Genomic DNA, 26,480 nt, shown 5'->3' with positions numbered 1-26,480 from the left:
AAAATAGGGGTAACACTGACGTAGTCACTGGAAAGATTAAATTGGGTAATGTTTGTAAAGCACTCAACACAGTACCTAACACAACCCTGGGAGAGATGAGAGAATTCTCTATATAATATAGAAGCTGCCAACAGCTGAGCGCCTGACACCTCCGGAGACTTGTTAGGGCCTAGTTTAACCTGGTGTAAAGGCCCTAAATTAGCAGTCAGGGAACCAGAAGGCTAATCTTGGCAAGTCTTTCATACTTAGCCTTTTCGTCCAAAAAAACTGGGATGGATGAAAAATAAACATGAATCTGCCCCTCTCGCATCCCAGCCTTATTTGTAAGGATCCACGAGATCAGCGTGAGCACCCCAAGACACAGGCCCTGGAAAGGTTACCTTTCCGGTCCGAAAGGCCCCTGGGGGCAAACGGGTCGGATACAACCGACCCCCTCCCTGGGCCCAAGACTGCAGCCGCCGGCGTCGGGATCGCTAGCGGGCGTCGGCCAGCGTCCGCGCGCCCCGCGTGTGGGCCTCTAGATGCTCCGGGACCACGCCCTGCCTCGCACACGCTCGCAGCCTGGCTTCGCCCGGGCCCGCCGGGCAGAGGAAGAAGGGAGAGGAAGAGAAAGAGGTGGGGGAGGGGGGGGGAAGGGGAGGGGGGGGGAAGGGGAAGGGGGAAGGGAGAGGAGGAGATCACTGCGCCCACCGGCAGCACGAGTATCTCCGAGCGAGAGGATCTACCCGAGCGCTGTCGGGACGAGGGGACCCGACTGTAAGCAAACCCCGTCCCAGAACGGAGGCCCGCGCTCGGGGGCGCGCCTGTGCCTCCCCCGCCGAAGGTCCGGGGCCGCGCGGCCGGGCGGGGGCGCGCGGGGGATCCCTGCCTCACGAGCCGGGCCGGAGCCCGGGAGCGCCGGCCCCGCGCGAGCCCGAGCGGCGGCGGGACGCGGCCGGGAGCGGGCTCTTAACGGGCTTCGGGCGCACAGGGGCCGCCGCGGGGAAGGCGGGTCCAGGTGCCGGGAGGCCGCGCACGCACATAACGGGGCGCGGGCCCGAGCCTCACCCAGGATCTCCTGGCGCCGAGTAGCGTGCGGCTGATCGGTGTAGACCCACTCGAAGTCTTCTCGCGAAACGCGGTTCCCCATGGCGGCGGCGGCTCGCGGGCCAGCAGCGGGCTCTCGCTCCTATCCACTCTCCTCCTGGGCGGAGGCGAAAGCGAAGGCGGCCGCTCCGCAACTCGTGTCAGCCGGCGGCCGAGGGGCGGGAGCGGAGACGCAGGCCGGGGCGGAGTCCCGAGGCCCCGCCCCCCGGCTTGGGTGCGGTGGGCGGGCGCCCCCTCCGCGGGGCGGGATTCCGTTGCTCCGCGGCGCTGGTTTCTTGCTTTTTGTGTCAAGCCGGAATGCCGAATTCCTGCAAGTCCCAGCTCCCCGAGGCCTGTCCTGCGCGGTGCTGGTGCCCGACCCCGGGAAAAGGTTTTTGAAAAAGGCAGGAAAGGTCTCAAGTGAAATGAGACTGCGCTTTAGCGCCTCGCGGGGAGGCTGGAGCTTGAGCCCAAGAATCCTTGGTCAGTAATCAGTGGCAACTTGCCCAAGTTTTAATTTTGAAAAGCAAATTATTTACTGAGCTGTTTTTGGCTGCCTCCTCGAAATAATACCTCAGGAAAAAATGCGGAGCGTGTGGTGATTAAGAGCTAATTAAGAAAAAGGGAATCACTCTCGTTGAGAGTGAAAAATCATGAGGAATTTGTTGTTCTGCCTGAATTATTCTGGTGTGACCACTTCTCTTGTAAGTTCATTGCTCAGCCTTACATCTGTCACAGGTCGTTTGAACCACCGCCTGTTCCTGAAAGAGAGGACATTTTGTCTCAAAATTAGTTACCACTTCTCCAATAAAAAAGAAACTGACTAAGATTACAAAAAGGAAGATAACCAACAGGATATTCTCGGTAAAACACCACATACACACATGCATACAACCACAACCAAGTGTGATCAAATACCTAGAACCAAATGCTAATGTATAGAAAATAGAAGAGAGGAGCACGTTAAACTACACCACAGAGATAGAATCAGCAAGATCTGACTGTGGGAAATTCTGTAGGACAACATCCAGAGTACTTTAATAAATAAAATGCAAGGGAAACAAACAAAAGAGGGAAAACCGACAGATTAAAAGGGCTGCAAAAAATGTCAATCAACTGAAGTTTATTGATTTTGTATTTTAAGTCTTTTACAAACTGTATTTACAGCATTTTAGGTGTGTGTGTGTGTGTGTGTGTGTGTGTGTGTGTGTGTGTGTGTGGCTGTTCTGGGTCTTCCTTACTTTGCGGGCTCTTCTCTAGTTGCAGTGAGCAGGCTTCTCATTGTGGTGGCTTCTCTTGTTTCAGAGAACAGGCCCTAGGGCCACCCCCCCCTCACCCCCTCCCGGGGCTTGAGTAATTGCCACTCCTCAGCTGTAGAACACAGGCTCAATAGTTCTGGCAAGGGCTTAGTTGCCTGAGGCATGTGGGATCTTCCTGGATCAGAGATGGAACATGTGTCTTCTGCCTTGGCAGGTGGATTCTTTACCACTGAGCGGCCAGGGAAGCCCACAGCTTATTCATCTTATTTAGATTGTGATTCAAATTGTGAAATGGTTTAAAAATTGACATGTGATCATTTAATTCAGCTATTGATTAGATATGTGGTGATATTGAGGAGTTGTTAATTTAACTGTGATAATACTGTTATATTATGGTTACAGTTTTTGGGTTTTTTTTTTATGGTTACAGTTTTGTTTTTTTAAGTCCATATCTGTTAGTGTTTCATACCAGAGGGAAAAACCTCAAACAAACTAAAACAAACAAATAATGGTGCATGCAGTTAACCATACAATATTATACTATGCCTCACTAAAAATAAATGAGGAAGGTCTTTGTGTGTTAATATGAATTAATCTTCAAAATATGCCACTAAATGCAAGACACTGAGCAGAAGTGGGGAGTGTATATGTAATGCATATATTATATGTTTTTCCTTGGATATGCACAAAATAGGTTTAGAAAGGCACTGAAGAAATGATTATATTTTAGGAGAGTAAGGAAAAATCTGAGGGAAAAGGTTGGGAGGGAATATTTTCACTTAGTTCTTTTCACCTTTTACATTTGAATTGAATGTGGATTTTGACATTCTTAGGAAAAGGAGAAGAACTCAGTTACAGGATTTTTGTGGGGATTAACAAATATTTTAGTTACACATAGGCAGGCACATGCACTCAGCAGTGGCCACAGGACTGGAAAAGATCAGTTTTCATTCCAGTCCCAAAGAAAGGCAATGCCAAAGAATGTTCAAACTACTGCACAATTGGCACTCATCTCACACAGTAGCAAAGTAATGCTCAAAATCCTTTAAGCTAGTCTACCGAGAACTTCCAGAGGTACAAGCTGGACTTAGAAAAAGCAGAGGAACCGGAGATCAAATTGCCGACATCCACTGGATTGTTGAAAAGGCAAGGGAGTTCCAGAAAAACATCTACTTCTGCTTTATTGACTACGCCAAAGTCTTTGACTGTGTGGATCACAATAAACTGTGGAAAATTCTGAAAGAGATGGAAATACCAGACTACCTGACCTGCCTCTTGAGAAATCTATATTCAGGTCAGGAAGCAACAGTTAGAACTGGACATGGAACAACAGACTGGTTCCAAATAGGGAAAGGAGTATGTCAAGGCTGTAGATTGTCACCCTGCTTATTTAACGTCTATGCAGAGTACATCATGCAAAATGCTGGACTGGATGAAGGACAAGCTGGAATCAAGACTTCTGGGAGAAATATCAATAACCTCAAATATGCAGATGACACCACCCTTATGGCAGAAAGCAAAGAACTAAAGAGCCTCTTGATGAAAGTGAAAGAGGAGAGTGAAAAGTTGGCTTAAAACTCAACATTCAGAAAACTAAGATTATGGCATCCGGTCCCATCACTTCATGGCAAATAGATGGAGAAACAATGGAAACAGTGAGAGACTTTATTTTCTTGGGCTCCAGAATCACTGCAGATGGTGACTTCAGCCATGAAATTAAAAGACGCTTGCTCCTTGGAAGAAAAGCTATGACCAACCTAGACAGCATATTAAAAAGCAGAGACATTACTTTGCTAACAAAGGTTCATCTAGTCAAAGCTATGGTTTTCCCAGTAGTCATGTACGGATGTGAGAGCTGGACTATAAAGAAAGCTGAGCGCTGAGGAATGGATGCCTGTGAACTGCAATGTTGGAGAAGACTCTTGAGAGTCTCTTGGACAGCAAGGAGATCCAACCAGTCCATCCTAAAGGAAATCAGTCCTGAGTATTCGTTGGAAGGACTGATGCTGAAGCTGAAACTCCAATACTTTGGCCACCTGATGCGAAGGGCTGACTCATTGGAAAAGACCCTCATGCTGGGAAAGATCGAAGGCGGGAGGAGAGGGGGATGACAGAGGATGGGCTGGTTGGATGGCATCACCGACTCGATGGACATGAGTTTGAGTAAGCTCCGGGAGTTGGTGATGGACAGGGAAGCCTGGTGTGCTATAGTCCGTGGGGTCGCAAAGAGTCAAAAAGGACTGAGTGACTGAACTGAACTGATGCACATACATACGTGTTTCTTTAGTTTGGGCTTTTAAAAGATCTTATTGTGTTGTCTTACTTTCATACCTTTTTCTTACTTAAAAAAAATTCTGAATGTCTTTTGCTGTGGGTCATATATACTTGTATACTCTTTAAAAGATTTATTTATTTTTGATTACACTGGGTCATGGTTGCTGCAGACGGGCTTTCTCTAGCTGCAGCAAGTGGGAGCTGCTCTCTGGTTGCAGTGCTCAGGCTTCTCATTGCGGTGGTTTCTCTTGTTGTGGAGCATGAGCTCTATACCACAGGGGCTTCAGTAGTTGCCACTCCCAGGCTCACAACTGGCTCAGAAGTTGTGTCTTTCAGGCTTTGTTGCTCTGCGGCAAGTGGAATCCTCCTGGACCAGGGATTGAACTGTTGCTCCTGCACTGCAAGATGGATTCTTAACCACTGGTCCACCAGGGAAGCCCTCGTTCTCTTACTCTTGCCAGGGAGTTTGTCTTAAAACAATCATACCAGACATTCTAGAAAGGCACTACCATCCAGTCTGCTCTCAAAAGTTGTGGGTAAATCCCAATAGCTCCTGATGATTATTGGGAAATGTCAGACAATGTAGTTTCACAAGAGGATAATCATATTTTTGAAATCAAGGTGTTCTTCCATTTGAATTTTTCATTTTCCACTTTTTAAAAAATTTTAATGGGAATTCATTTTTAAACATTGAAGCATAATTGATTTACAATATTGTTAGTTCATTTCAGTTTACAATAGTTTGTTATATAACAAAATGATTCAGCTATATATATTTATCAGACTACTTTCCCTTATAAGTTATGACAAGATATTGAATGTAGTTCCCTATGTACATTCTTTTTCTAAAAATATTTATTTATTTATTTGGCTATCCTGGGTCTTAGATGCGGCACGAAGAATCTTTGATCTTCATTGCAACATGCAAATTCTTAGTTGCAGCAAGTGGGATCTAATTCCCTGAGAAGGAAACCTGCATTGGGAGCGTGGGAGTCTTAGCCACTGGACCACTAGGGAAATCCCCGTTGTGTAAATGGTTGTTGAGTATCTGTTTTATATATAGTAGTATGTATTAATCCCATACTCCTCATTTGTCCTCCCTCCACTTTACCCTTTGGTAACCACAAGGTTGTTTTCTATGCTACAAGTCTGTTTCTGTTTTGTTAATAGATTCATTTGTACTATTTTTTAGAATCCACATGTAAGTGATATCATATAATATTAGTCTTTCTCTTTCTGACTTACTTCACTTAGCATGATAATTTCTAGGTCCATCATGTTGCAAATGCAATATTTCATTCTTTTTTTTTTTGGCTGAGTCATATCCCATTGCATATAAATACCACACCTTGTTTATCCATTTATCTGTTGATGGATAATTTGCTTCCGTGTCTTGGCTATTGTACATAGTGCTGCTGTGAACTTTGGGGTACATGTATCTTTTTGAATTAGAGTTTTCATCTTTTATGGATATATGTCCAGGAGTGGGCTTGTTGGATCAAATGGTAGGTTTATTTTAAATTTTTTTTTTAAGGAACCTCCACATTGTTATCCGTTGTGACTGTAAAAATTTGCATTCCCACCAACAATGTAGGAGGATTCCCTTTTCTCTACACTCTCTCCAACATTTATTATTTGTAGACTTATTGATGATAGCCATTCTGACTGGTGTGAGGTTATACTTCATTGTAGTTTTGATTTGCAATTCTCTAATAATTAGCAATGTTGAGCATTTTTTCATGTGCCTGTAAGGTTATCTGTATTCTTTGGAGAAATACCTGTTGAGGTCTTCTGCCCATTTTTTAATTGTGTGTGTGTGTGTGTGTGTGTGTGTGTTTAATATTGAGTTGTATGAGCTGTTTTTATATTTTGGAAATTAACCACTTGTTGGTCGTATTATTTGCAAATATTTTCTCTCATTCTGTAGGTTGTCTTTTTGGGTTTTTTTTGATGGTTTTCTTTGCTTTTAAGTTTGATTAGGTTCCATTTATTAGTTTCTGTTTTTGTTTATTTGCCTTGGGAGACTGATCTAAGAAAGTATTGCTGTGATCTGTGTCAGAGAATGTTTTGCCTGTGTTCTCTCCTAGGAGTTTTATGGTCTTATATTTAGGTCTTTAAACTATTTTGAGTTTATTTTTGCCTATGATGTGAGGGAATGTTCTAATTTCAGCAATTCAGTTTTTAAGACTACAGCTGACCCTTGAACAACATGGATTTGAACCTTAATCATAGTAATAACCATTCTCTGCTCTGCTGGCCTCATTGGTGTGTCTGGTGCCGCATCATGCTCTCCTACTTACTGCTGATATCTTTGTTCCCACAGTGCTCTCCAGTCTGAGTCACTGCATCAGGCCTCTCTTCCCAGGCTCCAAGTTTCTTCCAGCCATAACCTTCACAAGGCTTACGAAAGTGAAAGTTGCTAAGTCGTGTCCAACTCTTTGTGACCTCATGGACTAGAGTCCGCCAGGCTCCTCTGTCCATGGAATTTTCCAGGTCAGAATACTGGAATGGGTAGCTGTTCCCTTCTTCAGGGGATCTTCCCAACCAGGGATCAAACCCAGGTCTCCTGCATTGTAGGTGGATTCTTTACCATCTGTGTCACCAGGGAAGCCCCACAAGGCTTATGGACCTCACTTTTCTGGAGTTACGATATTTCAGCTGATTTCCTTTGTACAAGATCCTGTGTTTGCCCTCGGGCCCATTGGATTTAGAATTTCCCTTAATGATTACTAAACTTCTGTTGAACCATCATGCTGAAAGCAAGGTCTCCCTATGAGACTTCAGTCTCCCTGATTATACCAAAAAAGCTTAACAATCATGCCTTTTTCCTGTCTTCTCACAACTTACCTGGAATGCAAGAGTAGTAGAAAAGCAAATTAAAGGAGAAAACTATATGATTAGCTCAAAAGAAGTAGAAAAAAAGATTTGATACAATTCATGTCTATTGGCAACATCTATATAGAAAAACCAGTTGAAATGAGTTATTCAAATAGGAGAATTTATCAAAACTGGTAAATAGAAAATCAATGTACAAAAATCTTTCAGTTTTGGAAGTATAATTGACATGTAACATTATGTTAGTTTCAGATGTACAACATGATGATTCGATATTTGTATGTATTGCAATATGATCACCACAATAGGTCTAGTTAGCATCCATCAGCATATATAATTACAGAATTTTCTTCTTGTGATGAGAACTTTTAAGATTTGCTCCCTGAACATCTTTTCAAATATGCATTATAGTATTGTTAACTATAGTCACCATGCTGTACATTATATTCCCATGATTTATTTCTTTTATAACGGGAAGCCTGTACCTTTTGACTCCCTTTAAATCTTTTGTGTTTTTATATACAGTAACAACCAGTTAAATAATGCAGTCAAATAGAAAGATACACTTATACATAAAAAAGGACCTAAAAGCAAATCTAACAAAAGATGAATAAGATCTTTAAAAGAAAATATTAACATTTTATTGAAAGACATTAAAGACAAATTGTGAAATAGGCTCATGGATTGAAAGACTAAATACAACAAAGATGTCAATTATTCCCACTCCTACAATTGATCTACAAATTCAACATAGTTTTATTCAAAATTAGGTTTTGGTGGAACTTGATAAATTTATATTAAATTTATGTAGAAGAGTAAATGGGTCAAGAATAGCCAAAACATATCTATAAAAGAACAGGTAAGAGAATTTAGTTCACCAGCTGAAAAATTCTTATAAAGCTTTAATATATAGTTTGAAGATAGCATATTAATAATATAGTATAGTATAATATAGATAGCATAGTAATAATTCAGGGATAAGTAATATAATAATGAGACAGAATAGAGGGTACAGAAATAAGTCCTATCAGTATAGAGAAATATAAGATCAGTGAGGAAAAGGAAAGATTTTCAGTAAAAATAGTGCTGGCATAATTGGTTATCAATATGAGAAAACATGAGATTGAGCCTACCTCGTATTTTATACTAAAATTAGTTCAGTGTATTTATAGACTTAAAAGTGGAAGGTAAACTAAGAAGATTTTGAACAGAAGATATTTAGGGAAGTATAGGAAGTGATTTCTTAAAAAAAGATGCAAAAAGCACAAACCATGAAGAAAACATATTTTAAAAGTAGACTACCTCATTAACTCTAGAAACTGTTCATCAGAAGTCATCATGAAGGGCTTCCATGGTAGCTCGGTGGTGAAGAGTCTGCCTGCCAATGCAGGCGATGGGGTTTTGGTTCCTGATCTTCCAAGATCCCACATGCCGAGGAGCAGCTAAGCCCATGCCCCACAGCTACTGAGCCTTGTGTCCTAAAGCCTGGGAGCTGAAACTACAAAGCCACGTGCTGCAACTACTGAAGTCCGCATGCCCTAGAGCCAACTAGAGAGGCTACTGCAGTGAGAAGCCCGTGCACCACAACTAGATAGGAGCCCCTGCTCACCGCAACTAGAGTAAGCCTGCACAGCAACGAAGACCCAGTACGGCGGAAAATAAATTATAAAGTTATTTTAGAAAAGTCATCATGAAGAGTGAAAAAACAAATCATAAACTGAGAGGAGAGATTTCCAACACATACAATAAAGGACTAGTATAAAATACATACTTTAATATAAAATATATAAAGAACTCTTAAGAATTAAAAAGAAAAAGAGGGGAGACTACAAGATAAAAAAGTAAAAACTAAGACTTTACCAGAAAAGGATGGCTTAGTATTGTATCAGAGTCTAATCTGACATGCAGATACCATGTCAAATATTTACAGCAGAGGGAATTTAACATAGGGCACTAGTTATACAGGTGATGGAGGAGTTGGAAGGCAGAGGGAATAGTGGGAATAGTGAGGACAATGTGGGAAACTATTCCCATTCCCTCAGCTGGAAGGAGACAAAGGTAGGAGAAAGTGTTCTAGGGCCCCAAAAGGTAATATTACCCAATGGAAGCTGAAATTGCAGTGAGCATGTCTGGGAAGAGCTCAAGCCACAGCCGCAGCAGGCAAAGCCCAGGGTAGAGAAGGGAGGGGAGAAGCCCTTGGCTCCACCCTTCTGCCTTCAAGTGTCCTCCCCTCAGTGTTTCCTATTAACCAAACTCAGCCAGAATCCAGTTGACATGGGAGCCCATGGAGTGAGCCCCTCTGCAGTGCACTGCAGGAAAACATGAGGAATGGATCTGAGGGCAGACAGGCATAAACTAACACAAATGACCCAGGATGAAGTGAAAAATGTTCAACCTTATATCAATGACATGCAATTAAAATCTACAGTAAGATACCATTTTAGAAGTTCTCACTCCCAGCCAAACAACTACAACTGGTGGATGTTTTAGAGAACAACAGCTATTTAAAGTCTGTGGAAATTGTCCTAAGGACATACAGCAAATAAAATATTTATTCAAAAAGATCTACTAAATTTCAGCAAAAATAGCAAATGTCTACAGCACTTGAATGATGACCTGCTTTTACTCCCATCAACCCAATCTCAATATAACAGATGCACCTCTCCAGGCAGCTGTGGCCAAGAAGATAAGGTTCCCTATTCCGCAGTTCCCAGTAAAGGGCTATGGTGTCTTCCTAGGAGGGACAGGTTGCCAGCATTTCTCATGCTTCCACCTCAGCTCCCTCACCACAGTTCCATGTTGCAGAGGCTAAATTCTAGGAGAAATGAAGCCAGGAAGTCAAGCGTCCATTCATCCACTTGCCATCTCATGGAGTGGGAGCTCTACAAAAGCTGTGGCAGACTGAGAATACTGGGCTCTCAATCATCCTCACATCAACTCGTTTGTATCCCTGGAAAGGGCCTCACATTTAACTGAATCAGATTGTGGAGCAACTTATGCTCAAGGATATTGTCAATAATAGTAGAGTTATCAGCCAGCAATTAGAGAAAGCTAACAGCTGGGTGTAATATCAAAAGAAGCAGCCAACACATCAGGGAAAGGTATAATCAAAAAGTGCCCTGCTGGACGTCCCTGGTGGAAGAGTGGATAAGAATTCACCTGCCAATGCAGGAAACATGGGTTCGGTCCCTATTCAGGAAGATCCCACATGCCATGGAGCAACTAAGCCCACGTGCCACAATTACTGAGCCCATGCTCTAGAGCCCGTGCTCTGAAACAAGAGAAACCACAGCAAGGCGAAGCCTGTACACCACGACAAAGAGTAGCCCCTGCTCGCTGCAACTGGAGAAAGCCTGCACACAGCAGTGAAGACCCAGTGCAGCCAAAAATGAAAAAAATAATAATTTTTTAAATAAAGTACCTTGCTAATCACTGAGTGACTGCACAGCCTCAGGGCAGTGCCCCACGGTGAGCAACATTAAGGCCTTCGTGATGATAGAGAAGTAGAATTCGCTAAAATAGTCCAGCCAAGGGACTTCCCTGCGTTCCCAATGCAGGGGACCTGAGTTCCATCCCATCAGGGAATTAGATCCCACATGCTGTAACTAAGAGTTCGAATGCCACAGCTGCAACTAAAATATCCCAAGTGCTGCAACTAACAACTGGTACAGCCAAATAAATAAATATTAAAAAAAAGAAAAAGCCCAAGTAATTCACTTAACAAACAAACAGCTACCACAGCAAACTCTGAGGGATCGGGGGAGGAGAACTCAGTATTGAGAGTTGCTACAATTTATTACCCAAGCTGTCCGATTTTCAGAATTAAAAAACAAAAAGAAGACATGCAAAGAAACAGGAAAGTGAGTGTGATCCATACAAGGGGAAAAAGCAAATGACAGAAATTGTCTGTGAGAGGGCCCAGACTGAATAACACTTCACAGCTGTGACAATAAATATGCTCAAACAATTAAAGAAAACTGTGCTTAAAGAGGTAAAGGAAGGTGTGATGAAAATATCTCATCACATAGAGAATATAAGAAACAGAAATTATAAAAAAAGAACTAAAGGGAAAGTCTGAAGTTGAAAAGTTTAACTAAAATGAAAACTGCACTAAAGAGGCTCAACAACAACAAAAAAAAGAGGCTCAACAGTAGATTTCAACTGACAGAAGAAAAAGCCGTTGAATTTATAGATAGAGATGATATGATCTAAAGAATAGAGGTTTGTTTTTTTTTAATGAAGAAAAATGAGCAGATACAAGGGCAAATGCCATGTGAATGTGAAGATGGACATCTACAAGCTGAGGATAGAGTTCTAGAGCAAATCCTTCCATCACAGCAAAAGGAATTAGCTTTGCCAACAGCTTGATCTCATGGTGTTAGCCTGTAGAACTGTGAGACAGTAAATTTCTGTTGATTAAGTTTCCCAGTTGATAAGTTTGCAGTAGAACTAATACAGGCACCTATCTGTCATCTGCTGCTAATCTCTCCAAAATGAGTCTGAAGAATGTTTTAACATAAACTTTGATTCAGCAATATGAGTGAGCTTTCAATTAAGAAAAGTGTAAAACCTGTTCAGGTTGGTCTTTTTCTTTTTAATTTGTCTGTGCTGAGTCTTCGTCTTTAGTTGAGCCATGTGGGACCTAGTTCTCTGACCAGGGATTGAACCCGGGCCCCCTGCATTGGAAGCATGGAGTCCAAACCACCAGATCACCAGGGAAGTCTCTCAGGTTGGTGTTTGAAGTCATGTTCCCATAAGCAAAAATGCTGACCTACGATGAGTTCATGCACAAAACATACAGAACAGAGTTGCTTGCATCTTCTTTCACCTATGACACTATTTGGAAAATAGGTAAAGTGATACTTTTCTGTAGAAAAACACTTCAGAAGAAGCTACTCTTGTGGCAAAATTGCTGAAGGAGTAGACTGGGGGAAAGGGTCATTGTATTTCCCAAATGTATTTCTTTCTGTCAACCCTAGAGGTATTGAAGGGACACAGACTGTAAATTATAGTAAAACATCAGAGTGTCAGGGGGCAATCTATGGGAAAGCCCTGCAAGCATGACTGTTCCTCACACACAAGTAGACTTTCACTTGCTTCTGCTGAAGGTTGCCAGACGCCTTTGCTCCCTGATAGTCTGGTGCCAAGAAAAATACACATGCGTTTTCAGTGTACGCAGAAACCTATGTGAAGTCTCTGCTCATCTGCAGACGTGGGATCAGAGAGAGGACTTCAAACTTGTGGAATGTGTGATCGATTTTGTGAGAACCTTCTCAGGCAACAAGTTTAAAAGCATAATCCTAAGTATATACAAATATACTTTGTATATTGGATACAAATTTGACTTTTCCTTTTGTTTAGGTGTTTTATCAGAGGCTCCAAAACTGTGAACAGGAGGGGGTCAGGTGCTCCATGTCGGTCATGCTCAAAGATGATGCAAAGTGCAAAGGCTAGAAAGAAATGTCCTGGACTTCAGACTTCTGGTAAGAGATATGTCACATGCTCCCCATGTTGTTATATATGAGGAAATTAATGCCTGCAGAGGGTAAATTTTGCTATTATTAGCTTATCACCCCCCACCCAAGTGTCTGTAAGAAGAAGCAAAGAGAATAATCAAGAAAGGTAATAGAGAGGATTTCTTGGGTGGTCCTGTGGTCCAATGCAGGGGCCCAGGTTCAATCCCTGGTCGGGGTACTAGATCCCACATGCTGTAACTAAAAAACCCTGAGTGACACAACTAAGACCCAGCTCAATCAAGTAAATAAATTTTTTTAGAAAGTAATAGAACTTCTTAAATTTCTTTAGAGTGAGTTAGTGGTGGTGGGCTGGGCTTCCCTTCTCTGGTGCATGAACCAACCACATGTTCTGCTGACAAAAACCATGGTCGCTTTGTAAATCCTGGCCAAATGAGGGCTTCATGAAACCACCCCTAGAACTTGACTTTTGGGTCTGGGGACACACAAGGGGTCTAGTCACTGCCTCGGGCCTGACAATACCTAAAGGTGAGAGGTGCTTAGGAGCTGTCTGTGGACAGAAGGTCTCTGCAGGTGGTGGCTTTGCCAGCAGGGAAATCAGGTGAAATGGGTCAGAGTATAACATTTGACAAGGGCTGGATCTGCACCTTCATGGTTGCTGGCATGGCAGAGGAAAACTACCAGTGGTGTGGGATTCTGTCCTTTTAAAAAACCTGCCTATCACCCCCTCGCCTTCTCCCACCTTCCTCACCCTCCTCTCCCCCAGGTTAGATGCCACAGAATCCTGCAAGAGGGGGCAGAGGAAAAGTCCAGGAAGAAATCTCCTCCTCCTTGCCTTTCTCCTCTGTAAACATCTAAGCCTAAATCAGGCCTGACCGGTAGAAAGAGGAAAGAAGCTTTTAGTCCAGTGAGACAATACCATGTTTACCTGGATCAGGCTGGAGTTTTAAATACCCAAATAAAGGGAATTAATTTGTTAGTGACCAAGAGAAACTGAAAGGCCCTGGGCTCTGCCTGAGACTTCATCTGAGTCAGAATTCAGCAGAACAGTGAAAAGGGCAGCTATGAAAGAAAACACATTATCTACTCCTGTCAGCACTCTTCCACGTCCAGCTCCTCCGAAAGCAGTTGCGCTCTGATGACGCTTGCATCCTCCAGTGTCTCTGGTTGATGAGAAACGAACATCATGACTTGGAAGAGGGGCAAAGGGCAAAGACTAGAAAGAAACGTCCTGGACTTCAGATTCCCTGATGAGAGATGTGTCACATGTTCCGCACGTTGTTATATGGGGAAGCTAAGGCCCAGAAAGGGTAAGTGGTGCATCTTAGATCACACACTTTACAAAATGGCAGTAGCTCAGCTGGTAAAGAATCTGTCTGCAATGCAGGAGACCCTGGTTTGATTCTTGGAAGATCTACTCCCTTTGATTCCTGGAAGATCTGTCAGGAAGATCTGCTGGAGAAGGGATAGGCTACCCATTCCAGTATTCTTGGGCTTCCCTGGTGACTCAGCTGGTAAAGAATCCGCCTGCAATGTGGGAGACCTGGGTTCGATCCCTGGGTTGGGAAGATCCCCTGGAGAAGGGAAGGGCTACCCACTGCAGTATTATGGCCTGGAGAATTCCATGGACTGTATAGTTCATGGGGTCGCAAAGAGTCGGACACAACTGAGTGACTTCCACTTTCACTTTCAAGAAGGAACCAAGGCTATCGGGCTCCAAATCCCAAATGGGAAAGGGAATGATCTGAAAGGGACTTGCACTGTGAGGAAGGCGGGGCTTAAGACCCTGTGAACACCATGAACCTGTGACAGAACGGTTCACAGGGTGAAGTAGTTGCCAACCACATTACTTCATGAGTGGAGGAAATGGTGTGTAGCTTTTATTCTTTCTGAGTCTGGATTTTGCAGGCTGAGTGACTGTTTTGTATATTTGTAATAAATACACAGGGGACTTAGGGCTTTTCAATGCTTTGAATTTTCTAGAAAACAGAGGCTGTTTTCTAGGCTTTTATTGATATGATGCATATCCAAAATAAAACCATAAAAGGCTCATGCCTTCCTAAAAATACTATGTTTCTGGCTCACTGATGCCTGGAGAGGCATTAGAATTGGTACAGACCATTTCAGGGAAAAAAAAATAGGAAGAAAGAAAAAGAGGAAAGAGTTTTCACATTATTGCCCGTAAAATGTATAGAGCCCGAACATGAACATACAGAAATTATTTCTTCTGGCAGATATGTAAAGGAGCTTCTTTACTGTTTTTAGCCACAGCACTTCTGACACCAAATGAGAGGCTTTTATTTTCCTCCTGACATGAAATAGGTAGTGTCTTTTCCAACATCATTTCTTCAACTTGCTGACATGACCTACTGAGAATTAGCATCAGATTCCGCAGATTTAAAGATTCAGTCCCCCCCCCGCCAAAAAAAGTAAAAATTCAGTCACCTCAGTGGTCCTCCACTTCAGATGTCAATCATAAGTCCTGGGCCTCGTGAATGTTTGACCAAGCCCAGCTATAAGTTGGGGGTTCCCATAGCCCCTCCTCAGGTTTGATCATTTGTTAAAATAACTCACAGAACTCAGGAAAGCGCTTTACTTTTCTCTCTCTTTTTTTTTTGGCTGCACTGAGTCTTCGTTTTGGCTTGTGGGGATTTCTCCTGTCGCCGAGCGCAGGCTCTAGAGTACTCAGGCTCTTTCATTGAGGTGCCTTCAGCTTAGTTGCTCTGTAGCATGTGGGATCTCAGTTCTCTGACCAGGGATTAAGGTTGAAAATTCTAACTCTGTAATCATACCCTGGCCTTTCTGGTGACAAGGCCCATCCTGAAGCCATCTAGAGCCCTGCCAAGAAACGCTTCATTAGGGGAAAAAAAGAAAAATACACCAGATGACTCAAGGAATTTCAAGCCATTTAGGAGCTCTATGTCAAGAACCAAGAATAAAGATCAAGTTTTTATATTTCCTATTGTATCACAGGAACAGGTACAGCTTAGCTGCTCTTGCTAAAAAAAGATTCTCCACATTGAACATTTTTTTTTTTTTTCACATTGAACATTTAGAGAGACATATACCCTCCCTCAGTCCTGAAAAGGATGCTATTTGCCCATACCTATCAGGCTCAGGTGGTACAAGTGCTCTAATAATTTTTTAAAAAACTTTTTAATATAGCCCTCCTGCCCCAGATTATTATATGTATGTATTTATATATGTATGTATGTATTTGGCTCCATTGGGTCTTAGTTGTGGCATGCAGGATCTTTATTGCATCATGCAAGATTTTTCTGCATTTACAATAGAGAAAAGACAATCTCTTTAACAAGCAGTGCTGGAGAAACTGGTCAATTACCTGGAAAAGAATGAAACTAGAACACTTTCTAATACCATACACAAAAATAAACTCAAAATGGATTAAAAATCTAAATGTAAGACCAGAAACTATAAAACTCCTGGAGGAAAACATAGGCTCTGACATAAATCACAGCAAGATCCTCTATGACCCACCTCCCAGAGTAATGGAAATAAAAGCAAAACTAAACAAATGGGACCTAATTAAACTTAAAAGCTTTTGCACAATGAAGGAAACTATAAGCAAGGTGAAAAGACAGCTTTCAGAATGGGAGAAAATAATAGCAAATGAAGCAACTGACAGTTAATCTCCAAAATATACAAGCAGATCATGCAGCTCAATACCAGAAAAATAAATGACTCAATCAAAAAATGGGCCAAAGAACTAAACAGATGTTTCTCCAAAGAAGACATACAGATGACTAACAAACACATGAAAAGATCCTCAGCATCATTCATTATCAGAGAAATGCAAATCAAAACCACAATGAGGTACCATTTCACACCAGTTAGAATGGCTGCTATCAAAAAGTCTACAAACAGTAAATGCTGGAGACGGTGTGGAGAAAAGGGAACCCTCTTACACTGTTGGTGGGAATGCAAACTAGTACAGCCACTATGGAGAACAGTGTGGAGATTCCTTAAAAAACTGGAAATAGAACTGCCATATGACCCAGCAATCCCACTTCTGGGCATACACACCGAGGAAACCAGAATTGAAAGAGACACGTGTACCCCAATATTCATCGCAGCGGTGTTTACAATAGCCAGGACATGGAAGCAACCTAGATATCCATCAGCAGACAAATGGATAGGAAAGTTGTGGTACATACACACAATGGAATATTACTTAGCTATTAAAAAAAGGCATTTGAGTTCTAATGAGGTGGATGAAACTGGAGGCTATTGTACAGAGTGGAGTAAGTCAGAGAGAAAAACACCAATACAGTATACTAACGCATATATATGGAATTTAGAAAGGTGGTAACGATGACGCTGTATGTGAGACAGCAGAAGAGACACAGGTGTAAAGAACAGACTTTTGGACTCTGTGGGAGAGGGCGAGGGCAGGATGATTTGAGAGAATAGCACTGAAACATGGATATTACCATATGTGAAATAGATCACCAGTCCAAGTTCGATGCATGAAACAGGTACACTGGGACAGCACAGAGGGATGGGATGGGGGTTTGGGACGGGGGACACATACACCTGTGGCTGATTCATGTCAACGTATGGCAAAAACCACCGCAATATTGTAAACTAATTAGCCTCCAATTAAAATAAATAAATTAATTAAAAAAAAACTTTTAAAAATAGCCCTCCTGCCCCAGATTATTTTATGTATGTATGTATATATGTATGTATGTATTTGGCTGCATTGGGTCTTAGTTGTGGCATGCAAGATCTTTATTCCATCATGCAGGATCTTTCACTGTGGCATGCGTGCTCTATAAGTTGTGGCTCTTGGACTTAGCTGCTCTTCGGCATCGAACCCAAGGCCCCTGCATTAGAAGGTGGATTCTTAACCACCAGACCATGAGCAAAGTCCCTGCTCTAATAATTTTTGAATGCATTTCTGGTGACATGTTTTGAAATGACTTTGATTATAATAGGAGCTTCTCTTCATAGCCAACCAACCTGTTATTTGAAAAACATGTTAAGTCTTGTGCAAAAAACTCTTTTCATCATCTTATCATCTTACAGCAAACAATTGATATAAACAGTAATTCCTTAAAACCATAAATTTTGAGGTTCATAATCTTTGGGAACATGAGCAGACAACGTACTCAGGCACCATTCCTTTCCCTGGGCTTGCCCTTGAAACCATTCATCTATGCTGTGTGGTCAGATAAGGGAATCAACTAACTTTATATAACCTTTGCTAATTTAAGCTGAGATTTGTCCTACTGATAAACAAAGATATTCTGGAGTCCTTGGTGAGATGAATCACCACCATTCCCAGTGGCCACTGGCTTATATTTGTCTATTTTTTTTTCCCTAGGCAGTTATTTTGTCAAATTATGTATATAAGCCAAAGAATTGCCCCTCCTTCCCTATGTGAAAGTGTGACTAAAAAGGGAGCTGCTGTGGTTAAAGTATAAAAGTTGACCAGATGTAGAGACAGAAAAAATAATAGACGTTAACGGAGGCAAAGGAAGACAAGAATGGGGAGTTATTTTTTAATGAGTACAGAGTTTCTCTCTGGGCTGATAAATGGATAGCAGTGATGGTTGTACAACATTGTGTATATACATAATGCCAATAAATTGTACAGTTAAATATGGCTAGAATGGTAAATTTTATGTATATTTTATGACAATAAAAGAAATGAATAGGGCCTCAGAGAAATATGGGATACCATAAGCTCATCAACATACATGTACCGGAAATACCAGAAGGGGAAGAGAAGTAGGAAAAAGGAAAAAAAAAAAAAAAAAAGCTGAAAACTACCCTAATTTGATGAAAAACAAAGCAATCTAAGCTCAATGGACTCCAAGCAGAATGAACACAAAGCAAAGAGCTCCTGACCCAGGCACATCACAGTAAAAATGCTAAAAGACAAAGAGAAAACATTGAAAGAGCAAGAGAAAAACCACATAAAAGGAGACCCCAAAGGATTAACAATTGACTCCTCATCAGAAACAATGGGAACCGGAAGGCAGTGGGATAGCATATTCCAAGTGGTGGGGAGAAACACTGTTAACCAAGAACTAGATTCCGGGGACTTACTTCCCTGGTGGTCCAGTGGTTGAGAATTTGCCTTGCCATGTGAGGGACTTGGGTTTGGTCCCTCGTCAAGGAGTTAAGATCCCACATTGCTGCTGGTCAACTATGCCTGGTGCTGCAACTACTGAGCCCATGCTTTTACAACTAGAGAATTCACGCACTGCAATGGAAGATCTGGAGTGACGCAACTAACATCCCACACAGCCAAATAAATGCATAAATAAATCAATCAATATTAAATAAAAAAGAAGGTCCCGCACACCACACTAAGGGAACTTGTGGGTCACAGCAAAGATCAAAGACCTTTGCAACTAAAACCTGGCCCAGTGCTCACTTTGGCAGCACATAGACTAAAACCTGGCCCAGCCAAATAAATAAATATTTAAAAAAGCCCCAAAAAACAGATCCCACATGCCGCAGCTAGGAGTTTGCATGCCACAACTAAAAAGATTATGAATGCCACAACTAAGACCTGGCACAGCCAAATAACTAAAAATAAATAAATATTTTTTTTAAACTGTCTTTCAAAAGTGAAGACATAATGTAGAGGTTTTTGGGTAAACAAAAACTGGGAGAATTGCGGCTCAAAGAGCCACTTGATAAGAAGTAATGATGAAAGAGAGCATAAATGCTTATTTGTTTTCCTTTCTCCTCTTAACTAATTTTAAAAGCAATTGTGTGTGTTTGTGTGTGTGTGTATGTGTGTGTGTGTGTGTATATAGTATATATATGTAAGCTGTATTATTAGGCCTATAGCATATAAAGATGTAAAATATTTGACAACAGTACAGAAGATATAATGGGAGCAAAGCTGCCTTGGAGTAAGGAAATGACACCAGATGATGACTCAATTCCACAGAAGCAAAGGAAGACAACTAGAAATGGTAAATAAGGAGGCTAGTATAGCAAACTTTATATGTACTTTCCTTTCAGTTTCTTTACAAGGCATAAAACTATATAAAGTAACAATTATAACAGTGTATTTTTAGGATTTGTAATGTATATAGATGTAATATGTTTAAAAATAATATTAGGTTGGTGCAAACATAATTGCAGTTTTGGACCATGAATTTTAAAACACTATAACTAGGCTCATTATAACACATCTTTATTAATCAAAATAGGAATCATTACAATCAACACGTTTTTGCCAATGAGAAATAAGTTTGTTTATTCCCGTGGCATAAAAATCCATGAATTTCCTGTATCCTGGTGGTTGTGGAAGCATTTTCCTTGCAAAAAGATGTCAATATGCTTGAAGAAGTAGTAGTTGGTTGGCAAGAGGGCAGATGAATATGGCAGATGAGGCAAAACTTCGTAGCACTATTTGTTCAACTTTTGAAGCATTGGTTGTGACATGAGGTCAAATTTGTCATGGAGAAGAATTTGGCACTGTTGACCAATGCCAGCTGCAGGCGTTGCAGTTTTCAGTATATCTCATTGATTTGCTGAGCATACTTCTCAGATGTAATGGTTTCACTGGGATTCAGAAAGCTGTAGTGGATCAAACCAGCAGCAGTGACCATGACCTTTTTTTGGTGCAAGTTTGGCTTTGGGAAGTGCTTTGGAGTTTCTTCTCAGTCCAGCCACTTAGCTGGTCATTGCTGGTTGTTGTATAAAATTCACTTTTTGCCGCATGTCACAATCTGATTGAGAAGTGGTTTGTTGTTGTTGTGTAGAATAAGAGAAGACGACACTTCAAAATGACAATGTTTTTAATTTGTGCTCAGCCACAAGATACCTATTTATCGAGCTTTTCCACCTTTCCAATTTGATTCAAATGCCAAACAACCCACTGAATGGTCAACTTTGAGTTCTTCGGCAACTTCTGGTGTAGTTGTAAGAGAATCAGCTTCAGTGATGGCTCTCAATTGGTCATTGTCAACTTCTGATGGCCAGCCACTATGCTCCTCCTCTTTAAGGCTCTGCACTGTACATTTGTTAGCAGTTCTTGGGCCAAATGCATTATTGAAGTTGCAAGTTGTCTCTACTGCTTTATGACCCATTTTGAACTCAAATAAGAAAGTGCCTTGAATTTGCTTTTTGTCTAATATCATTTCCATAGTTTAAAATAAATATAAAATAAACAGCAAGTAATAAATCATTAGCAAAAAAGAGAAATTCACATTAAAATGATGTATAATATAACCACATTTATTTAAGAATGTATTCCAATATCAAATGGCAAAGTTCAACAGTGCAAGAACTGCAATTACTTTTGTACCAACCTATCAGCATGATCGCTTCTCGGCCTTTTGGCTAAGATCAAGTGCAACCTATCAGCATGAAATGGAGGAAAAGGAAATAGCTATATATTTCTACATCTTATTGGAATTAAATTAGAATAAATTTAAAATATTCTAATTAGTTAAGATGTATATGTTAAGTTCTAGTGCATCCACAAGGAACATAACAAAAACACTCAGTGAAAAACTTAATGGAATTAAAATTTTACATAAGAAAATATTCATTTAATGCAAAAGAAAGCAATAGAAGAGGAATAGTGTGAAAAAAGAGGTGGAACATACAGAAAAAACAAAAAATAAAAAAGCAAACATAAACCCAAGCATACCAATAATAATATTAAATGTGAATGGATTAAAGAACCAATCAAAAGGTAGAGATTGACAGATTAGAATTTTTTTTTAAAAAAGATTCAATTACATGGTGACCACAGGAGACATACTTCAGATTTAGAGATATAAATAATGAAAATAGATATGTGTGCAAACAGCAATCATAAGAAAGCTGGACACAATAGACAAAAAAATTGTTAGTAGAGTTAAAAAGGAACTTTTTTTTAAATGGGACATTTTATAAGGATTAAAAGGTTAATGGATATCCATCTAAGAACAGAGCCCCAAAATACATGAAGCGAAACTGATAAAATTGAAGGGACAAATAGAAACTCAATAGCTGATGGAGTTGACAATACCCTACTTCCAATAATGGGTAGAACAACTACACAGATGTTCCACAGGGTAACAGAAGAACTGAAAACAAACCCACTAGACCTCAAAATCCATAGAACACTCTGTGAAAAAGTGCACAAGAAACATCCTTTAAGATATACCACATTTTAGGCCATAAAGCAAGCCTCAAAATGTTTGTAAGGATTGCAACATGCTAAGTAAGTTTTCTGACCACAGTTGAATGAATTAAAGTCAAAAGTAGAAATTTGGAGAATCCACATATGTTCTGGATATTAATTCCTTTTCAGATATATGCTTTGCAAGTATTTATTCCCATTCTGTGGGCTGACTTTTTAAAAACATTTATTTATTTGGCTGCGTCAGGTCTCAGCGGTGGCACGTGCAGTCTTCATCGTGTCTTGTGGGAGCTTTTGTTGTGGTGCAGACTCTCTTTTGTTGTGGTGCAAAGGCTCTCTAGTTGTAGCACGTGGGCTCTGGAGCGTGAGGGCTCAGTAGCTGCGGAGCTCGGGCTTAGTTACCCCGAGGTATGTGGGATCTTAGTTCCCTGACCAGGGATCGAACCAGAGTCCCTGGCATTGCAAGGCGGATTGTTAATCACTGGACCACCAGGGAAGTCCCCAATACTAGCGTTTAGACGGATGATTTTTTTAAAATTTAATTTTATTTTATATTGGGGTCTAGTTTTACAATGTTATGTTAGTTTCAGGTGTCCAGCAAAGTGATTCAGTTATCTATGTATATGTATATCCATCCATACATCCATTCGTTTTCAGATTCTTTTCCCATGTAGATTATTATAGAATATTGAGTAGAGTTTCTATGCTATGCAGAAGGTTCTTGTTGATTATTTTATATATGGCAGTGTGTACACATTAATCACAAATCTTTTTTTAAAAAATTATTTTTATTTTTTTAACACCAAAAACATTTTGTCTTGGATATGAATGGATACATGTAGGTATGGCTGAGTTCCTTTGCTATTCACCTGAAACTATTGTTAACTGGCTATACCCCAATCCCAAACTCTCGGTTTATTCCCCCACCTTTCCTTTTTGGTAACCATACGTTTGTTTGTGAAGTCTGTGATAGACTAGTTCTTTTTTCTTTTTTTAAATTTTACAAAGTTTATTTATATTAAAAATAATTATTTCTGTACTTTTGGTCTTCGTTGCTTTGTGTGGACTTCTCATGGTGATGTCTGCTCTTGTGGAGCACAAGCCCTGGGTACGAGGGCGTCAGTAGTCACAGCTTGTGAGCTCAGTAGCTGTGGAGCTTTGTTGCTCCGTGGCATGTGGAACCTTCCTGGACCAGGGATTGAATGCCATGTCCCCCCGCATTAGGCAGGCAGATTCTTATCCACTGCACCACCAGGGAAATCCCTTTGAGCAGCTCCAAAAAAGTTATTTTAAAATGTCTGTCTTGTATATCTGCCATTAGGCCTTTTTAAGGGACAGTTCTGTTGGTTTATATTTTCCTCTTTAATGGGCTGTAAGTATAAGCTTATAAGTATACTTATGTCTTGTTTCTTTGTATGCCTTGTGGGCTTTTGTTGGTGGTGCTGAAAACTAGACATTTGAATCTAATAATGCGGTGACTTTGGGAATCAATTATCTTTATATGTTTATTTTGACTGTGGTAGGCTCTCTGTGCTGAGGCTCTGGCTGAGGTGTAAACTTAATGTCCTTTCACGTCTTTATTTGAGCCTTTCCCTCAGCATACCTCATCACTTTCTAATTTTCTCTGTACATATAGAGGTTGTTAAATGTCTTAGTCTTTAATGTGTGGCTTTTAGACAGTAACAGAGAGAGAGATGAAGGAGTGTTGGGAAAAGGAGTGCTGGCTTTTTAAATCTCAGGGCTTCCCTTGTGACTCAGATCGTAAAGAACCTGCCTGCAATGCGGAAGACTGGGTTTGATTCCTGGGTAGGGAAGATGCCCTGGAGAAGGGAATGGCTACCCACTCACTCTACTATTTTTGCCTGGAGAATTCCACGGACAGAGGAGCCTGGTGGGTTACAGTCTATGGGGTCGCAAAGAGTCGGACACGACTGAGTGATTAACACTTTCGCTTATTCTTCAGAAGGCTGGTTGGGGAGAGGCTTGCAACAATGGAGGGAGGTACCACAATGGCTTCCCACCATCTTTATCTGCACTCCTGTGATTAGAAGCAGCAATCAGTGATCAGAGCACAGATCCCGAACACGGCAGGGACAGGGCTCCTTTTTGCCCAGCATAGGACCCTGTCTATTGTCCAAATCAACAGATCTCCACGGTTCCAAAGTAATTACATCAGACAGGTTCTGCCAGTGTAATTTTTCTCTAGGTGGGGAGACAGATTCTTGGTTCTTCCTACTCCTACTCCACTCTTCCAAGAGTCCTTTGGATTTTTGTACTGACTCTCTGAGGTAGAAAGTATCTTACAGATGATGAAACTGAGCTTCAGAGGTATTAATGACCCAAGCTGGTGTTACATAACTCCTGACAGGTCTAGCTGGGAATAGGAGCCTACTAATTCTGGTTCCACAGCATGTATGCTTGACTCTAAGTTGTGTCTTAAGGTGAAGGAAGTTCTGAAGAGTCTCCTCTCTTTATTCTACCAGGTGCAGCTCAAGGTCCTCCTTCCCTTTCAGGTCCATCAGCCCAAGGTGGAGAAGGATGGGGGCTGCCAGACGGGTTTCTCTCCTGTGGCTCTCAAGGAAGTACTGTTGTTGTTCAGTCGCTCAGCTGTGTCTGACTCACTGTAACTTCATGGACTGCAGGATGCCAGGCTTCCATGTCCTTCACGATCTCCTGGAGTTTGCTCAGATTCGTGTCCATCGAGTCAATGATGCCATCCAACCATCTCATCCTGTTGTCCCCTTCTCCTGCCCTCAGTCTTTCCCAACATCAGGACTTTTTCCCATGAGTCAGCTCTTCGCACCAGGTGGCCAAAGTATTGAAGCTTCAGCTTCAGTCCTTCCAATGAATATTCAGGATTAGTTTCTTTTAGGATTGACTGATTTGATCTCCTTTCTGTCTGTCCAAGAGACTCTCAAGAGTCTTCTCCAGCACCATAATTCAAAAGCATCAATTCTTCAGCACTCAGTCTTCTTTATGGTCAAACTCTCCCATCAGTACATGACTACTGGAAAATCCATCGCTTTGACTAGATGGATCTTTGTTGGCAAAGTGACGGTACTGGGGGGCAATGCAAAAAGTCCTGTGAAATATTAAAAATATCAAAAGCAAAAGTTTTAAAATATTAAAAATAAACTTTTCCAGGAGGTTAGAAAGGCTGTAATAGCAAATTGTTTTCTGTGGTTAAAAAAAAAAAAAAATGCTTAAAGTAGGACTTAAAGGAAATACATGTAGCCAATGCAATATATATTCTATACTTCTATTTCCTTAGTCATATCTATTGCCCTGTATAAACCACTATTTATTATTAATTACCTGCTTATTATGCGCTGAACACTGTTAACCCCTTGACATTCATTCCTTTATTATCCTCTTATAAGTAAGACGGGCGTCACTGGTAGCTCAGCTGGTAAAAGAATCCACCTGCAATGCAGGACACCCTGGTTCAATTCCTGGGTGGGGAAGATGCCCTGGAGAAAGGGATAGGCTACCTATTCCAATGTTCTTGGGCTTCACTAGTGACTCAGACAGTAAAGAATCTGCCTGCAATGTGGGAGACCTGGATTGGGAAGGTCCCCTGGAGGAGGGTGTGGCAACCCACTCCGGTTTTTTTGCCTGGAGAATTCCCCATGGACAGAGGATCCTGGCGGGCTACAGTCCATGGGGTCGCAGAGCCGGACATGACTGAGCGACTAAGCGCACACAAACTGCATTTTCTTTGGGAATGAAAGGCCGCTGCTGTGGCAGCACCTAGGGTTATAGAACCTGGATATCTAGAGAGCTGAGGCACTTTCTCGTAAGCTTGCTGCAACCCTTCAGAGGAAGAACAAGCATTTTAGGTCCCCTTCCCTCCTTCCTTCATCCCGTCTTCTGTTTAGCCTTGAAGTTTTAGCAGAAGTTTTCCCTGTGTCTTAAGACAGACACACCTTAGGTCATCCCTGGAGCCAGCATTACTATTTACACTGCTGCTTCAGATTCCAAGTAGAAACTGACTTTTGTTCAATGCAAAGAACCCAGGGAAAAAGAATTGAAGGAAACCTAAGACTTGAGGAAGTTGAAAGCTCTTTGGCTGAATATTTTTCTATGAACAAAATGGACTGAATTTGGGGGAAGTTCATCCTTGATTTGTATTCCCTTTCCAGTTGTACTTTGGACTTTGTGCTCAAACATCCACATTGTTTTCTTCTCCTTAAAATTTCCTATAATTTTGCTTTCAGGAAATGACTCACCAATACCAGAGCAACACAAGCATGTTAAAACATTTTCTGGATGAAAGAATCACCTTTAATGGATCCTCTAAGTGTTGTTTCAGGAATTAACATGAGAAAGGTCATAAATAAAGAGACATCCTTTTATTTTTAAATCAACAATACTGGTGAAGTTCTTGGTTTCCCAAAATGTGCTTTTTACACAACTGAACCACCTGAGTGCTACAAAGAATTCCATCCCAAT

The 26,480-nt window shown here is 41.3% G+C and overlaps 1 protein-coding gene and 1 long non-coding RNA gene across 3 annotated transcripts in view; one reads left to right on the top strand and one right to left on the bottom strand.

Annotated features, from left to right (window-relative positions):
* The window catches only part of DEGS1 (delta 4-desaturase, sphingolipid 1), a 9,289-nt gene extending 8,044 nt beyond the window's left edge, over positions 1-1,245 (bottom strand). Inside the window, exon 1 of the mRNA XM_061160130.1 lies at positions 1,048-1,245. Coding sequence (XP_061016113.1) covers positions 1,048-1,129 — 82 coding nt within the window. The 5' untranslated portion in view covers positions 1,130-1,245. The remainder of the gene's footprint in view (positions 1-1,047) is intronic.
* LOC133069054 (uncharacterized) lies at positions 670-26,480 on the top strand. 2 transcript variants are annotated; one of them, XR_009695767.1, is made up of 5 exons: positions 670-756; positions 6,922-7,091; positions 12,060-12,162; positions 12,795-12,916; positions 24,512-26,480. It is a non-coding gene; the product is annotated as an uncharacterized LOC133069054 (long non-coding RNA). The 2 variants fall into 2 exon arrangements; XR_009695768.1 differs by lacking the exons at positions 6,922-7,091; positions 12,060-12,162.

The sequence above is a fragment of the Dama dama genome, chromosome 14, assembly GCF_033118175.1.
Source record: "Dama dama isolate Ldn47 chromosome 14, ASM3311817v1, whole genome shotgun sequence".
NCBI lineage: Eukaryota > Metazoa > Chordata > Mammalia > Artiodactyla > Cervidae > Dama > Dama dama.
The sequence above is the reverse complement of the archived record's forward strand: the minus strand, read 5'-3'. Positions and strand labels throughout refer to the sequence as shown.